General features: G+C 46.9%; 1 protein-coding gene across 6 annotated transcripts in view; it reads left to right on the forward strand.

The window, feature by feature from the left end:
- Positions 1-18509, forward strand: part of SGSM1 (small G protein signaling modulator 1) — a 92655-nt gene that overhangs the window by 47403 nt on the left and 26743 nt on the right. For 4 of the 6 annotated variants that reach the window (XM_005670759.3, XM_013982985.2, XM_021072306.1 and 1 more), the window contains exons 11-17: positions 642-805; positions 989-1121; positions 6746-6910; positions 8800-8938; positions 9567-9631; positions 11997-12142; positions 15896-16024. In XM_005670759.3, the coding sequence (XP_005670816.1) occupies positions 642-805; positions 989-1121; positions 6746-6910; positions 8800-8938; positions 9567-9631; positions 11997-12142; positions 15896-16024 (941 nt within the window). The remainder of the gene's footprint in view (positions 1-641; positions 806-988; positions 1122-6745; positions 6911-8799; positions 8939-9566; positions 9632-11996; positions 12143-15895; positions 16025-18509) is intronic. The other 2 variants (XM_005670761.3, XM_005670760.3) reach the window with 1 other exon arrangement.

An 18509-nucleotide genomic window follows, 5' to 3' on the forward strand; every position in this document is an offset into this window, starting at 1 on the left:
GGCCATCTTGCTTTAGAAAGCAAGGAATCTGTGCCTCCTCACCAAGGCAGGAAAACAGTGTTTTAAGCTTATTTGATGAGACAAACCTGGGTTCAGATCCAGGCTCTGCCACTCACCAGCTGTGTGACCTTGGGCAAGTTACATAACCTGTCTGAGCCTTAGTTTTATCATTTGAAAATAGGCAATAATAGTATGCTTCACAGGGCTCTTTTGAGTATTATAATAAAGCAACACCTTTAACATGCTGTGCATATGCAGTTGGTGCTTAATACATGCTAGGGAAAGTCAGCTACTGCCCTGGGTGGATCTGAAAACCTCCATACAAAAATAGATCTGGTCAATTTGTAGAGGGTACTTGAAGGACGTAGGGTGTTTGGGAGTATCTTTTTCCTTTGGTGGGTGACAGGAGGGAGGCCAACCACATTCTTGACCTTTTCCTGTAGTTCCCCAGTCAATGACCATGGTTGGTGGAATGTAGGGAACTCAGAGGAGGTGAGAATTGCCCCTGACCTTCTGCCCAGGCCTTTCCCAGAGCCTTAGAGCAAGAGCCCTGGGTCTGGCTGGGTGTGCCTGGGGGCGCCTATCACCATGCCTCATAGTGACTTCCTGCTGGGTCTCCTCTGGCCGGCTCATGGTGGCAGTGGACAGCGGCGGGACAGTGGTGTTGGTCAGCCAGGACGGGATCCAGAGGCCGCCCTTCCGCTTTCCCAAGGGAGGGCACCTCCTGCAGTTCCTCTCCTGCCTGGAGAATGGGCTGCTCCCTCACGGGCAGCTGGACCCGCCACTCTGGTCTCAGCGGGGGAAGGTGAGTGACTGTGGGGGCCCATGGAGCCTGGAGTGGGGATCAGCCATTGGGAGTGACCGTTCCTGCTCACAGCCCCCTATGTGGCCGCGTGGGTTCATGCATGCCCCAAGGAGACCCTCCAGCTGTGCAGGCTGTGGGGACAGGTGTGTCCCAGGGACCACGCATTGGGATGTGCTCTTCCAGGGCAAGGTATTTCCTAAACTGCGCAAGCGAAGCCCTCAGGGTTCGTCCGAATCCACGTCTTCAGACAAGGAAGATGACGAGGCCACGGATTACGTGTTCCGGATCATCTACCCCGGCATGCAGTCAGAATTCGGTGAGCTTTCCCAGTCCTGGGCCCCAGGGGCCCACCCATTAGTTGGTCTTGAGATTGACTTCAGCTACATGGAAACAGCCCACAAGAGATGTGGATTCTGGGGCTAGCAAGGGGGACCTGAAATCAGGAGATTGAGACCTTGGCGGCCTTGTTTCCCTGCCCCCCACGAATGAAAGCAAATAATCTCTCTATTTAGCTAAGATGTCCCTGGGCGCAAGATGGCATGGGGTAGCGGCAGTGACATAGGCTCTGGAATCATGGTTGAACTTCAGCAAGTCACTTCACCCCCGTGCCTCGGTTTCCCCATATGTAAAATGGGGATTTCCATATGGCACCTTTTCCATGGGACTCTCGCGAGGATCAAGTGAGATAAAGCACTTGGCACAGAGAGAAATTCAAATGTCAGCAGCTACTGTGTTGTGGTTGTTATTATTGTTTTACCTCAGTGTTTTGTTGTAAGGATTCAGTGAAATAATAAGCTGGTCAATGTGAAGCCCATCGAATGAGGCCTTGCACACAGTAGGCCTGCAGTACATGGCCATCCAGACAGCAGAAGGGAGGGGAAGCACTAGGTGCTGGTGCACCAGATCATAATATACGTCCAGCAGTTCCCATGGTGACTGCCGTGAAGTAAGTGCTTAGTGAGTGGAAACTGTCTGGTCAAGATCATCCTTACCAGAGGGCTATGGTGATGATGAAAGGAGTTCATTTTTTGAAAAGTTCTCAGAAGAAGTCCTGGCATTTCTGTTTGTTTGTTTTTTGCTTTTTAGGGCCACACCCACAGCACATGGAGGTTCCCAGGCTGGGGTCAAATTGGAGAAATACAGCTGCCGGCCTAGGCCACAGCCTCAGCAGTGCAGGATCCAAGCTGTGTCTACAGCCTACACCACAGCTCAAGGCAATGCTGGATCCTTAACCCACTGAGCAAGGCCAGGGATCAAACTTGCATCCTAATGGATCCTAGTCCGGTTTGTTAACCACTGATCCACGAAGGGAACTCCCAGGCCTGGCATTTTATTAAGCACTGTATGGATGTCTGTTAAACAAATCCACATTAAGTTAGAGGTTCTTTCTATAAACCTCCTTTTATTTAGCCCTCTGTAACCCTGTTGTTCCCATTTGATGGATAATGGCTCTGAGACTCCCTTTGTGACCACAGCAGGCAGTGAGAGGCTCTTTTGAAAGCAGTCATTCTCCCTGGTGAGGTTGGACTAGTTGTGCCAGGCCACTTAATGCTTTGGCTCACATCCATTGCTGTCGGAGCTGGGATGTGGGTAAGGTCTTGGGTTAGCCTGTGTTTTCATCCGTGTATTCCTTCGTGGCCAGTTAGGAGCAAAGCCTCATGTTCCTGTGGCCTTAAGAGCCATAGAGTGTCCTAAAGTGTTTATCACCATGCCTGTTTCTGGCCACAATCAGGGTCTGGAGTCGTCCCAGCCTCTCCGTGGTACCACGGCTCACACAGCCCCCCAGAGAGCTGGTTCATCAGAGGGGCCAGATGCCTTGTGGCTGCCTTCCCAGGCAGCTTGCTCCATGGGGCCTCATCCAACAAATAATTGTAAGCTCTTGCTGGGATCCAGGCTGGTGAATGTCTTACTTATTTGGGGATCACCCATGTTAGCCTGCCGTGGCCCCACCTGTGTCTGCAGAGCTGATGCTAGCTGCACCCGCCCACGCCCTCAGTGTACGCAGCCAGCTGCCAGCCTTCCTGCCCTTTTGTCTGAGGGTGTCTCCAGCCACCAAGCTCCCTTCTGCACGCAGGCGGGATGGGTTATAATCAGTGCCTCCCTGGAGCAGCCCTTAGCCAGTGACTGGCAGGAGTTGGGTATAAACACCTCACCCCTGGGTGAAAACACTGTGAAATGTGTGTCTTGCACATGTCCTAAAGGTCCCCCCACGAGATCAAGCACTAGTTGCCCGTAGTGGTAGCCTACATGGCAACCAGTCTGTTACTCCCTTCACCTCTACCCTACCTGTGCTTCTTGGGAGCATCTCCCAACTTGCACTGGAATCCTTATCTGCCTTTGAGGAAACCCCAACTAACTTAGTGTTAGAACAGGGTCTCTCTCTTTTCTTTTCTCTTTTTCTTTCTTTCTTTTTTCTTTTCTTTCTTTTTTTTTCTTTCTTTTCTTTCTTTTCTTTCTCTCTTTCTCTCTTTCTTCTCTCTCTCTCTCTCTCTCTCTCTCTCTTTCTCTTTCTCTCTTTCTCTCTCTCTCTCTCTCTCTCTCTCTCTTTCTTTCTTTCTTTCGTCATTTTAGGGCCACACCTGCAGCATATGGAAGTTCCCAGGCTAGGAGTTGAATCAGAGCTACAGCTGCTGGCCTACACCACAGCCACACCAACATCAGATCCGAGCCACATCTGTGACCTGCTCCACAGCTCATGGCAACGCCAGATCCTTAATCCACTGAATGAGGCCAGGGATGGAACCTTTGTCCTCATGGATCCTAGTCAGGTTCATTTCCATTGAGGCACTGTGGGAACTCCCAGATGGACTACTTCTTTATGGTTGAGGGCAGTCCTGTTCAGCAGCATCCCTGGTCTCCACTCACTAGCTGCCAAGAAGCAAATCTGCCCCCGCCACCAACGCCAAGTTGTGACAAACAGAAATGTCTCCATACATTGCCAAGTGTCCTCTGGGGGAAAAGAGCACCTCACTGCTTTCAAGTCTGCCACTGCAGGGTGGCCAAGTGTCTGGCCTTCTCCAGGCCTCATTTCCTTGTCTGGAAAATAGGGATAATAGCATGACCCACCCAGGATCATATTCTTAGAAGTGAGTTCAATGAAACATCGGATGCCTAATCTCACACTTTACAAATGCCCAGGGAGCAGTAGTAGGTCTCACATACTAAGTGCCACTGTATGCCAAGCCCACTTCTGGGCTCTCTCCATGTCTTGATTCACTTAATCCTCAGCACAGCCCTCCCAGGCAGGTACCATTGTCATTACCACCCCTCATTCTTCAGAGGAGGAAAACGGAGGCTCAGAAAGGTTAAGAAACTGGTCAAGGATTGCACAGCTAATGCTTGATGTGGCTGGCATTTGAACCCAGGTGGTCTAACTCCAGAGTTTGTGCCTCTTACAACCAGTCCATGCAGATTATTTTGTTGGGAGGTTGGGTAGGGCATTGTGGTTTCACTCCTTTCATCCTCAGGGGCAGACTCAGACAGGTGGAAATGGTGACCCCCATACTTGGTTGATTTTCTTAGGACTCTGGGCCTCACACAGTTAATAAAACAATCACATTATAGTTTTCATCTGTGAGGCCTATAAAGTCCTTTCTGAAGAAGTGCCTAAATCAGAAATCAGCAAACCCCTTCCTATGGGCCAAATTCTGCCCTCTGGTTGTTTTTGTAAGTAAAGTTTTATTAGAACATGACCCAGTCCATCCACTGGTTGCTTTTCAGCCATCACTGCAGAGTTGAATAGCTGGGAGGGAGACTGCATGGCCCACAAGGCCAAAAACATTTATTGTCTGGCCTTTTGCAGAAAAAGTTTGTAGATGCCTGCCTTAAATAATAAGAGAGAAGAGTTTCTCCCTGTGGGAGGGAAGATGTGGCCACAGATATTTCAAAACCCCTTTCTGTGTCTTCTCATCCCTGTCTCCACCACCTGTTTCTGTGCCTGCACCTTGTACACAGCAGAGGCAAAGACAAGTTCTAAAGCATTTAGGCAGGCTCACAAACTGACATTTCCAGAAGGGCGTATCCAGACCCTTCTGTCTCAGAAACTGTCTCTGCACCATCTGGTATGGGAGGCAAGAGCCACATCTGATCCCGAGCACTTGAAATGGGGTTCATCCAAATTGAGGTGTGTGGTAGGAGTTCTTGTCATGGCTCATCTGACTAGTACCTATGAGTTTGAAGGTTTGATCCCAGGCCTCACTCAGTGGATTAAGGATCTGGCATTGCCGTCAGCTGTGGTGTAGGTTGCAGAGGTGGCTCGGATCTGGCGTTGCTGTGGCTGTGGTGTAGGCTGGCAGCTGTAACTCCAATTAGACCCCTAGCCTGGGAACCTCCATATGCTATGGGTGTGGCCCTAAAAAGACAAAAAAAAAAAATCCAAGTCTTTGGAGTTCTTGTCATGGCGCAACAGAAATGAATCAGACTAGGAACTGTGAGGTTGAAGGTTCGATCCCTGGCCTCAATTTAGAATCTGGCATTGCTGAGAGCTGTGGTGTAGGTTACAGATGCGGCTTGGATCCTGTGTTGCTGTGGCTGGCAGCTGTAGCTCCGGTTAGACCCCTAGTCTGGGAACCTCCATATGCCATGGATGCGGCCCTAAAAAAGCACACACATGCACAGAAAAAAAGATGTGTTGTAAGCATATGATGCACACTGGATTTTGAAGACTTTGTACCAAGAGAAAGAATGCAGAATATCTCATTAATAATTTTACATCGATTTGATGTTAGAATGATAACATTTGGGGTATAGTGTTGAGATTGATTTCACCTGTTTCTTCTTACCCTTTTAGTGTGACTACTAGGAAATTTTAAATTATGCATGTGGCTCACATTGGATTTGTACTGGCCAGTGCAGGGTTTCTGAGACTCGGCACTGTTCACATTTGGGGCTGAATAATTCATTGTTTGTGTGTGGAAGGGGGCAGGGTCTTGTACAATGTAAGATGTTGAGCAGCATCCCTGCCTTCTAACAGTAGATGTTAGTTACAAATAGAGTTAATTCTCAAGTTTTGACAACCAAAAACATCTCCAGACATCACCAAGAGTCCCTTGGGAGGCTAAAATTACCCCAGTTAAGAATCGCTGATCTAGGGCGAAGATCGTTTGGGAAGACAACAGCCAATGGGAAAATAGCTGGAGAGTATGAACAGGATCACAGGGTCTGATCCTCTGGGCTGGGAGCCCCACTCCACCACTTATTAGTTGGATGGTCTTGGACATGCTGCTTGAATTCTCTGTGCCTCAGTCTTCCAGTCTATAAAAGGGGATAGTGATAGGACTTGAGCTCAGTAAGTGACAGCTATTGTTGGTGGGAAGAGAAGGGAGGACTTTAGTCAAAAAGATCAGCTATGGGAGTTCCCAACGTGGCGCAGCGGAAACGAACCCGACTAGGAACCATGAGGTTGCGGATTCAATTCCTGGCCTTGCTAAGTGGGTTAAGGATCCGGCATTGCCATGAGCTGTAGTGTAGGTTGCAGACAAGGCTCAGATCTGGCGTTGCTGTGGCTGTGGTGTGCGGCTCCGATTAGACCCCTAGCCTGGAACCTCTATATGCCGCGAGTGGCGCCCTAAAAAAAGGACAAAAAAAAAAAAAAAAAAAAAAAAGACCAGCTATGCCAGTGACTACTTTATGAGGCTTTGGGTAAGTGTGTCATCATTCTGATCCTCAGTTTTCTCTTCTGCAAAAATATGAAAAGAATTGCATTCCTTGCAGGGTCATTAGGGATAAGGCAGTCCTTGCAGAGCATGGCACTTGGCACATAATAGGCACTTTATAAATGTCAGCATTCTTTCTTCCTCAGTCAAGCACAATCCATGGGAACTGTGTGGAACAGGGTAGGGGAAAGGTTCAAGCCCTAGGGAGTTGGTTCTTCCCTCTTTTTCAATGTTCCACCCATCACAGACTTTCCATTCACCATTGCTTTTTATTTTGTCTCTTAAGTTGCTTCTGACCCCTTGGGCAGCACTTCCCCTGTCTCCGTGGGCACTGCTTGGATGGTGGTTCCTGTGGGCCGGTCCGTGTTAGTGGTGGCCAGGGGCAGTCGGTGGGCACAAACCAGATGGGACACCACCCTCCCCACATCGATCCTGAAACAGCAGCCCCCCAGTAATGTCTGGGCTAACCCCAAATCCCTGGGGCTGGGTGCTGGCCACCTCTGCCATGTTGTCATTTGAGTCTTAGTCCTGGAGGAGATGGAGGCAGGAGAAAAATTGATTTCTCCACGCTGTCCTGCCTCCACACTGCAGGACACAGGTTAAAGTGTTGTGTGTTCAGTAGCAGAGGGACCCATGGGTGATGCCTGCAAGGATGTGAGGGGCTGGAGGTGAGAGGTATGCTTGCCATACCGGGTGAAACTGATCAGCACTTTCCCTGTGATTGGCTGAGAACTGGGATGTTTTCCTAGAACATTTTACAGGGGCTTACTGGTCTTTCTTGACCAGCTCATTGGTGAGTCTACGTGAGGATGAGGTTAACAAGCCATTTTTGGTAACCTCAGGAACCTCATTCTGTAAGCAGCTTTTTATTCTATTACTGATTGTTGTCAGCTACGGAGCTGTGACGACTAGTAGGGCCAGGTCCATAGCTCTCCCTCCCCTTAGTGCCCAAAGGAACAGGCCAGGTGTTGCCAATAATCCTTGAGGTGGCATGGCTCATGGGACAAATGTGTACCTGCCTTAATTTCCTAAAACGGGGCTTGGCAAACTATGGTCCGCAAGCCAGATCCACCCTCATTCTGTACAGCCCATGAACTGAGAATGGTGTTTACATGTTTAAATAATTGTAAAAAATCAGAAGGGTAATACTTTGTGACACATGAAAACAATTTGAAATTCACATTATGGTGTCCATAAATGGAGTTTTATTAGAACATACCCATGCTCATTTGCTTGCATTTCTCTTATGGCTACTTTTGAACTAGGACAGCAGAGTTGAATGGTTGTGATAGCAACCAGATGGCTTGCAAACTCTAAAACATTTTTCTACTTGGCCCTTTACAGAAAATATTTATGAACACTGTCCTAGAGAAAAAAAAAAAATCTTTTTTTTGCACCAAGAATCCAGGAAATTACGTGTAGAAATTTTAATGCCTGGGTCACCAGTATATTTGTTCTGAAGCCTTGCAGATACTGTGATTTTCATGGAGCTGGGAAAGAAAACAGTAAGAGAAACTATAAGTGCTATCTATATTCTTGGGAGCAATTGATCAAGAACCACCAGTGCTCAAGAGTTAGGAGATCATTTGTGTCTTTTTGGTTCTTAAATGTGTCTGCTCCCTCAAAACTGTTTTTGAAACTCATGGTCAAGGGCTATATCTCCAGGAGGCTGTAATCCAGTAGGTCAGGGTGGGGTATAGGCATAGTGCTTTTTAACAAGCCCCTCACATGATTCTGTGGGGTCGCCAACCTATTTGAGCCTCTTGCTGGAGCAGCTATAGGCTCAGGACCATGGACAGCGCAGGCTCCCTTGTCAATGGAGACTCCACTGGGTCCCCGGCCGCTGGGTGCCCTGCCTCACCTGTTGAGTCAGGCTCCCTTCCATCTCACCACCAGGAGCTCCCAATGAGACCTGCCTCTGGGGACTTGAGGCCATCAGCCTTGCCCAGAAGTCCCCAGCAGGCCCCCCTTCCTTCCTGCCAGCCTCCTTTGAGGACAGCTGAATGACAACATGGTGAGGCTTGGCCTCCTGTTCTGGGATTGGGCCTGTTTACTTGGCTCTGGTCTCTTACTCTCTGATCTCTTCCTGTCTCTTCAGCTGTCATCAGCTCTGTCCATCTGCTGGGGGTCCAAAATCTTGGTGGTGGCTTTTACTGGCTTGGATGGGCGCAAGGACCTGGGTCAGACAGTGATTGGGGTCGCTGTTTCCTTCTGTGACATTCAGGGTCTTTCCCTATCCTTGTGCTGGTCTGGGGGTGAGCTGCTTGCTTTGGGATGAAGTTTCCGTGACCCACATAGGCTTAACCACGGCTCTTCCTCTGTCCCTTGTACCCACCACAGTCCCCCAGGACCTGATGGATGTCTCTGTGAGCAACCTGCCATCCCTATGGCAACCCAGCCCCCGGAAATCCTCTTGCTCATCCTGCTCACAGAGTGGCTCGGCTGATGGTGGCTCGACAAATGGCTGCAACCATGAGAGGTAGGAGGGGCTTGAGCTGTAGAGGAAGGGAATGGAAGGATTTACCAGAGATTTGCAGATGCCCATTTCTTTCCCTGCACTGAATTTAGAGGGGTGAACATAGGCTATGGAATTATCCATGTCTAGGTTAAATCCTAGCCTTGTAAAGTCCTAGCTGTTGGAACTTCCTTTTGTGTATCGGTCAGAATAAACAAGGTTATGTCACTGTAACAAACAATCCTAAAATCTAAGTGGTTTATTACAGCAAGGGATTGTGTATCCTGCATCTGTGTGTCTATCATAGGTCAGCTGGGGCTCTGCTTTCTCCCCATTAAAGAGCCTGGCAGATGGAGCCACCACTGTCTTGAATATTACAAATCATAGTCACCACAGGAAAGATAGCTCTGGCTGTGTACTGGTGGAATCACCTCCACCAAGACCATAGGGACTGAGCTGCAGAGGAAGTAACTCCCAAGCAAAAAACAGAAGAAGGGACAGAAATGCTATGTAGGTAGAAACAGTAGTAACCCCATAGTCCACCTGACTGGCTGGTTTTAATCTGCTCCCTAGAGATAAAGTTATGCTCCTCTCCAGAAAACCTGGGTTGTATGTGGCTCTATACTGTATCTTTCTTTTTCTTTACTTTCAGGGCTCCCTTGAAGCTTCTCTGTGACAATATGAAGTACCAGATACTTTCCAGAGCCTTCTATGGATGTGCGTATTGGCCTTATTTGCCATGTGCTTTCCAGGGAGCATTTATTCAGTGCCTACTGCATGCCAGCAATATCAGGGGAAGGAGCCTGGCTCTGCATCTCTGTTTCCTAGATATCTAGTTTTGGTGAAGCTAGGTTAACCTTTCTGAGCTTCAATTACCTCATTTACAGATTGGAGGTAAATTTTCTCCCTTGGTCCTAAAAGAGAGCAGTAAACAATGGGTCTCCTTGCTGGAAGGTGTTTGGTTTCATCAACATTGCATCTCCAGTACCCATTTTTTTTTGTTGTTTTTTTGCCTTTTCTAGGGCTGCTCCCGTGGCATATGGAGATTCCCAGGCTAGGGGTCTAATTGGAGCTGTTGCTGCTGGCCTTCGCCCCAGCCACAGCAACACTGGATCCAAGACACTTTTGCAACCTACACCACAGCTCACGGCAACGCTGGATCCTTAACTCACTGAGCAAGGGCAGGGATCGAACCCGCAACCTCCTGGTTCCTAGTCGGATTTGTTAACCACTGTGCCACAACAGGAACTCCTCCAGTACCCACTTTAGAAGGTATGTTTTCAGGATTGGAAGGGAGGCACGTGTAAAGCCCCAGCACCTAGCATTGCATGCAGTCAGTGCTCAATAAATATCAGTTCCTTTCTCCTATAGGCATAAGCAGAAGAGTAAGTAAGGTAGCCCGATCCCTTCCCAAGAATTCAAAAACTAAATTCATACTACAGGTACTGTGATTATTTCCAATTAACAGATGAGGAAACTGAGGCACAGAAAGGCAAAGTGAATTGCCCTAGGTCACACAGCTAATAAGCAGTAGAGCTGAGACTCAAACCCAGCCCTGCCTGATGGCAAAGACTGTTTTTCCCCTCTGCAATGTTGATTCTTAGCAGGTTTTAGTTCTCCCACCTCACAGGTTAGATGGAGAAGATAAAACGTGTATATTTTCAGGAATTCTAGAAAAGTGTTACTTCATCCTGCCTAGGCCTGCAAATAACAGTGCAGGTTGTATCTGCCTGGAGAGACAGGGAAACTGTGAACTCCCCAAGATGGAGGTTTTGTCTGTTCTGTTATTACCCATCCCCAGCGCCTAATGCAGGGCTTGGCACGGAGGAGGCACTGGGCGAGTATTTATGAAACCACAATGGAAGAGCTTCCTGGAAGAAAGGATGAGGGTCAAGATGGGCTTGATGTTGTCAGACGTGGCTCCTCCCTGCTGGTGGTTGAGAGCCTAGGTTCTAGAGCCAGACAGCCTGCATTTAGATCTCAACTCCACACCTAGCAACGTGACCTGGGCAACTGATGCACATGGACTATACCTCGGTTTTCCCATTTATAAAATGGGCCTGGTAAGGGTGCCTGCTTCATGGAGTTCTTTTTGTGGCTCAGCATGTTATGAACCCAACTGGTATCCATAAGAATGCAGGTTCGATCCCTGTTCTCACTCAGTGGGTTAAGGATCTGGTGTTGCTCTGGCTGTGGTATAGGCTGGCAGCTTTAGCTCCGATTTGACCCCTAGCCTGGGAACTTTCATATGCCACAGGTGTGTCCCTAAAAAGCCAAAAAAAAAAGTACCTGCTTCATAGGGTTGTGGTGAGAACCAACTAAGTTGTCAAAGAGTGTGTAAGCGCTGGAAACAGCTCCTTGGGAGCAGCATATGTGCTATATAGGTGTCAGCTATTTTATCATCATCATCATAATTGTCACGATTATCCGTGTTGTTGATTGAGGTGAGTGATTGGGCTCCGGAGGTCCAGGGTCTTCTCTGGGACTTGAGGATGAGAAGGTGGAATCAGGGAGCCAGATGGAAGCAGCTGGGTAAGCACAAATACAGGCCAATATTGCTGAGTGCTTTCGAAGTGCCGGGATTGTACCTTCCAGGTGCCCAAGGTGGAGCAGGTAAAGGGTGGCAGGGCCATCTTTGAAAACAAAGCAGGTGCCTTCAGCATATCCCCAGCTCCTGACTTGCCAGGGCCTTCTTTATCCAGCTGCAGTTTGAACAAGAGTTGCACTTCTCTCCCATCCCTTTCTCTTGGTGTGGATTGGAGGCATCCCAAGGCACAGAGTCACTGGCCCTTTCCTACCTGTGAGTTAAATGCCTTGGTTTCCAGTAGAGGAGGTGGTATCATCCTGACTGAGGCTGAGAAAGGTGACATGACTTCCCCAGGATCCTAGGGCTATTAAGTAGTTAAGCCAGCAAGTGACTTTGCCCCCTCGAAGGCTCACCTTTCTTATCTGGAAAAGGGGGATGATGACAATTGCTGGTCACGAGGGTTCAGTAAGACTGTGAGTAGGACAGCACTTTGGAGACTTTCTGAGACAAGGTGAGGGTGGTGAACTGTGACACTTTCCCTCCCTCCCCTGGCAGGGCTTGCCTACTGCAGACACCTGTCCACCGTGAGGACCCACCTGTCAGCCCTCGTCAATCACATGATAGTGTCTCCGGACTTGCCCTGCGATGCTGGACACGGCTTGACGGCTGGGATCTGGGAGCAGTACCTTCAGGACAGCACAGTAAGGCTTGGCCTGGCTCGGCTTGCAGAGGGGCAGAGACTGTGGGGGAACTGTCTTATCATCTGAGGAATAGACCCACCTGCTATGGGGATTCATAAATGCTTTGACATCCTTGGGTTCTACATGTACAAATGGAAGGCCCCCTTCTCTCCTTGAGCGTTCCGACACCCATCACCTACTCCTTCCCCCAGAGATGAGGATCAAGGAGGGTGGAAAATACGTATGTTCTCTGGAAGGAGTAAAGAGTGAGTTGATCCGTAAGCATTTATTAAGCATCAGCTGAATGCTCAGTCCTGTATGAAGTGCTGTTAAGTCCCTAGCCAGGAAGAATTTACAGTCCAGTTGGCTGCTTAGAATGATGAGAGTAGGTAAGTTAGAGGGAGGCAGCTGGACGGGACCAAGAAACTCCCCCCCCACTATATTCAAAATTCTTTTTCTCTCATCTTTGTCTTAGGACCTGAGATGCTACTATTAAGTATTTCACCTGGAGATAGATTTCTAAGATTTTCTTTTTAGAATACAATGTCCCTGGAAGGAAAATATTTGTGTGTGAAAAAAAGTTGCATGGTGAAATAATTGGAAACAAGACCACACAGCTGTTCTGTATCCTGGAGGACTTGTCAGAGCCTTGGCTATGCCGATATGCTTGTCACGCTCAGGAAATTGGGGGAGTATGGGAGAGAATACGGAACATTCCCCCATTGTATGTGACCACCAGGACCTTTGTTAGAAAAGCACCTCCCATAGGTGGTGGGGTACAAAATCTTCTTTGAGAAATACTAGTTTGCTGCCAAGAGCAGCATTTGGAGGAGATATCCATTTCCTCTAGGCTGGGTGAATCTCATGACTAAGTCAGGTAGTTGCATTTCCACCTGGGCCCTAGGGAGGACCAAGCTGGTGAGCCCCTGGGTTGGCCTGGCTTCCCCACTTTGAGAAAAGGTGCTATTCTGTGAATTAATTGAGAACACCAGAGGACTCAGACTGGCTCCCAAATCTGGACAAGCAGAAAGGTGGTTTTACTTTTTTGTTAAAAGAGTTGTTCGTCAAAAACAACCCAAGGAATGTCTACTTCCTATAACAATTCAAAGAATGAAGAATGCAGGTGTACAGAGTTTATTTTTTTATTTTTATTTTTATTTACTTTTTGTGTTTTGTCTTTTTAGGGCCATATCCAGGGCATATGGAAGTTCCCAGGCTAGGGGTCAAATGGAGCTGCAGCCGCCGGCCTACACCATAGCCATAGCAATGCTGGATCCTTACCCACTGAGCAATGCCAGGGGTTGAACCCAGGTCCTCATGGATACTAGTTGGGTCTGTTAACCGCTGAGCCACAACGGGAACTCCCAGAATTTTTTAAAAGTTTTTTTTTTTTAATATCATTTCTCTCTCGCTATACCTCACCTAGTTCTGATCCCTGAATTAATGAATAGTAACAGTTTGGTGTAGACCCTGCTATACATTTCCTGTTCATAAAAATCCATAGTTATATCTATGTAGATATAGCTGAAACACTTATTTTTTTAATGAGGTGACATTATATTTTCATTTTAAGTAACCAACTTTTATATCATGGATGCCTTTTGAATCTCTAGGTAAAATATTACATTTTAGAACCTTAGCACCTCATGGGTGGTGGATCATAGTTTATTCAAGTCTTTCCCTAATGATGGACATCTGGGCTCTTCCTTTCTCTTTTTCTTTTTTATTATCTCAAACAATACTACAGTCAACATCTTTATAAGCATATACCTTTTGGTACTAGTTCTCTTTTGAGGGTAGATTCCTAGAAATAAAACTGATTGATGTCCATTTTAAACTTGAATAGATACACCAGCTTACTTTCTCAAAAGGTTAGACTGTTCATAATCCATAGCAGTTTGCAAAAGTGCACATTTCCTGAGGAAATCAAGAGATTTATAGACTTCCGGACTTCACTCCAGCTTTACTGATTGAGCATCTCTAAGAGTGAGGCCCAAGAATTTGTATTTCTGTAAGTTCCCCAAATGCCCCTAGTGATCTCCCTGATTTGGGAGCACTACTCTAAGGACAAATTGGTTGAAACAAGAAATAGTCAAAAGTGAATCCATCTAATGCTCCTGCAACCCTTTCGCAACTTGCTTGGTTGCATCATTGTGTCAGGGTGCACTGAGCTGCAGTAACACATAGTCCCTGCTGTTTTACTTGCTGGACACCATAGAGGTATATTTCTTGCTCGCTTAACAGTCCTGGGTGTGCATTCCTGGTGAGTGGGCATCTCTCCTCCCTCTAGAGGTTCAGGGGTCTTTCAGTCTTGTGGCCCCACCATCCTCCTGAACCTCAAGGTCATCTGCTTCCAGCCGCAGAGGGGAAATGGAGAGTGTGAAGGGAGTACACCAGCATCTTCAAAGCCCTGGCCTGCAAATGGATTTTGTCACTTCCTCTCACATCCCATTGGCTAGAACCCAGTCATGTGGCCACACCTACGTGCCAGGGAAGCTGGGAGATAGAGTCCAGCAGTGGACTCCAGGAGAAAAGGACATGGATTTTTGATAAAGTGCTCACAGCCTCAGCACCAAGTAGTTCTCTAATTTTTTTCTTGGCTATGCCTGCAGCATGTGGGAGTTCCCAGGCCAGGGGTGAAACCTACACCACAGCCGTGATCCAGGATACTACAGTGCCCACTCTGGGTCCTTAACCACTGTGCTACAAGGGAATACCTAGTTCTCTGATTTTTAAACAGTGTTGACAAGACCTTCTATACCATATAAATTAAAATTCCCAAGAGGAACAAAATGGCTGGTTTTGCCATTGTGGTTGGGTATATTTAAGACTAGTGTTAGGATATAAAATATGCTTTTAATTTTCAAATGCGAAGTAAAGAGGCAGGGGAAATAGGACCCTGGTGACCTTCAGAGCACCCTTCTGCAGTCATGAGTACTCTATGCATACACACACACACACACACACACACACACACACACGACCTGCTGGTCTCCCAGCTCAACTGCTTGACAAATTGTGTCTGAAAAGCCTTTGCCTAAAAATGAATTTTAAAAAAGAAAGAGAAAAAATCTATTCCCGCAAACAGATGCTGAAGACATCCTAGTATGTATCAAAGTTATTAGTGTATGAAGTACCAGCTGAAAATGATTCCTTTTGGGTTTAATTTCCCCTATGACAATTTTCTTAGTGCTGCATCAAGATCAATAACTCTGAGATAATATTTCCCAAAAAAGTCCAGTATACAAAACTGACTAAAAATTAAGTAGAAGTGGGAGTTCCCTGGTGACCTAGTAGTCAAGGACTTGGCATTGTCACTGCTGTAGCTTGGGTTCGATCCCAGGACAGAAATTTTTATATGCTGCAGGCCTAGCCAAAAGAAAATTAAGTAGAAATGTTAATTCATTATATTCTGGCCTTTTGAATTTATTTTTTTTTTCAAAGGTGGGTTCACCCTCAACCTATTCTGGATCTTACTTTTTTCCACGTAGCAATTCAGATTGATCTTTTGTGTAGCTTCTCATAAATGCACCTCCCACCCTTTTTACACTGCAGGTGGTATCCCCATGTAGGGATACAGAGCTCCCCCATTGGTGGGCAGGTGGGGGGTCCTGGGTTTTGCTTTTTCAGACAATGCCACAATGTCCCCATGGCCTTGCTTGTTTACAGCGTAATCCCTGAGGGCTTGGTCTGAGAAGCAGGATTTGCTGGTTCACAGAGCCCATCCCCTGGTTTTCTGTTGATCAAACCCTTTGCTTCCTCCACCAACCACAGAGTTATGAGGAGCAGGAGCTGCTGCGTCTCATCTACTATGGGGGCATCCAGCCGGAGATCCGCAAAGCCGTGTGGCCCTTTCTCCTGGGCCACTACCAGTTCGGGATGACAGAAACAGAAAGGAAGGAGGTTGGTTGCCCCTGATGGGCAGTGGGGTCTGTGGAAACAAAAAGGAGCCAGGTACTGTAGGGCTGGGGGTGTTTGGATCCCTTGGTCGACCAATGTGGGGGTCAGGGAAATATGGAGGAGCCAGAAAGCTCGAGGGCAGCACTGTCCAATACAACACAAGCCAGATGTCATTTTTTTTTTTTTCTTTTTTAGGATCGCACCTTCGGCATATGGAAGTTCCCAGGCTAGGGGTGGCATCGGAGCTGTAGCCACTGCCTATATCCAAGCCGTGTCTGCGAACTACACCACAGCTCATGGCAACGCTGGATCCTTAACCCACTGAGCAAGGCCAGGGATAGAACCTGTGTCCTCATGGATGCTAGTCAGATTTGCTTCTGCTGAGCCACAACGGGAACTCCCTAGATGTCATTTTTAATGAATTTTTATTTTGAGCTAATGATAGATTCCCATGTACTTTTCAGAAATAATGCAGAGACATCTCATGTATCCTTTACCCAGTTTCCCCCAGTGGTAACTTATGCAAAACTGTAATATAATATCACAACCAGGGTATTGACATTGACATGGATATACTGGTAATATATTGATCTTTATTTTTATTTTAAATTTTTTTATGGCTGTACCCACAGCATATGGAAGTTTCCAGGCTTGGGGTCTAATCAGAGCTGTAGCCGTTGACCTGTGTCACAGCCGCAGCAATGCCAGATAACCCACCGCATCTGTGACCTAAACCACAGGCAGCGGTGCTGGATCCTTAACCCACAGAGCGAGGCCAGCAATCAAACCCTCATCCTCATGGACACTGTGTCAGGTTCTTAACCCACTGAGCCACAATAGGAACTCCTCAATCTTTATTTTTAAAGTCCATATTTTATTGCATTTCTTTTTTCTTTTTGTTTATAGTAAATATGTGTGTATTTTTAATTGAAATAAAGTTGACTTACAGTATTATATTAGTTTCAGGTGTACAGCATACTGATTTCAAGTTTTTATAGACTATATTCCATTTGTAGTTATTATAAAATATTGACTATATTCCGAGTACTCTACAATATATTCATATATATGTACACACACACAAATACTTACATATCAATCAGACTTCCCATTTTATTTGTACTAACCTATGTGCCTGTTTAGTTCTCCACAATTTTTTTTTTTTTTTTTTTTTTGCCTTTTTAGGGCCATACTCATAACAAGTGGATGTTCCCAGGCTAGGGGTCAAGTCAGAGCTGTAGCTGCTGGCCTACGCCACACCTGCAGCAGTGTGGGATCTGAGCCACATCTGTGACCTACACTGCAATTCACAGCAATGCTGGATACTTTAACCCACTAAGCAAGGCCAGGGATCAAACCCATGTTCTCATGGATACTAGTCAGGATTTTTACCATGAGCCATGACAGGAATGCCAGTTCTCCACAATTTTATCAGATGTGGGTTTGTGTATCACCACCACAGTGAACACTGTGACTATTTCCAGTGCAGTGAAGGTCCTCAAGTCCATTTATAGCCATACCCACCTCTTTCCCACTTACTCCCATCCCTAACCCCTGGCAACCACTGATCTCTTCTCCATTTCTGTAATTTTGTCATTTCAAGAATGTTGTAGAAATGAGGAGTTACCCTTGTGGCTCATTGGGTTAAGAACCCAGCTTTGTCCATGAAGATGTGGATTTGATCCCTGGCCTTGCTCAGTGGTTAAAAATCTGGAGTTGCCACAAGCTGCGGCCTAGGTCACAGATGCAGCTCAGATCCAGTGTTGCTGTGGCTGTGGTGTAGGCCAGAAGATGCAGCTCTGATTTGACCCCTAGCCTGGCCATTTCCTTATGCCGCGGGTGTGACCCTAAAAAGAAAATAAAAAAGAATGTTGTAGAAGTGGAATCATAAAATATATAACTTTGGGGGATTGACTTTTTCCACTCAGTGTAAATCTCTAGCATTCATCCAAGTTGCTGCGTTTAACAGTAGTTGATTCTTTTTATGACTGAATCACGTTCCTTGGTGTGGGTGCACCACAGTTAACTCTCCCCCTATTGATGGATAGCAGGTTGTTTCCAGGTTTTTGGTGATTACAAATAAAGCTGCAGTAAACTTTGATGTACGTTTCCATGTGAGCATAACATCATTTCTCTGGGATAAATGTGCAAGTGCAGTTGCTGGGTCCCATGGTGATTCACACTGTTTTATAAGAAAACACCAAACTTCTTCAGTGGCTATACCGTTTTATCATAGGAGTGACCCACACCTGCATCCTCACCAGGGTTTAGTGTTGTCACTATTTTTTTTTTTTTTTTTTTGTCTTTTTGCTATTTCTTGGGCTGCTCCCTCGGCATATGGAGGTTCCCAGGCTAGGGGTCCAATCGGAGCTATAGCCACCGGCCTACGCCAGAGCCACAGTAACGCGGGATCCGAGCCGCGTCTGCAACCTACACCACAGCTCACGGCAACGCCGGATCTTTAACCCACTGAGCAAGGGCAGGGACC

Source organism: Sus scrofa, chromosome 14, assembly GCF_000003025.6.
Source record: "Sus scrofa isolate TJ Tabasco breed Duroc chromosome 14, Sscrofa11.1, whole genome shotgun sequence".
Lineage (NCBI taxonomy): Eukaryota > Metazoa > Chordata > Mammalia > Artiodactyla > Suidae > Sus > Sus scrofa.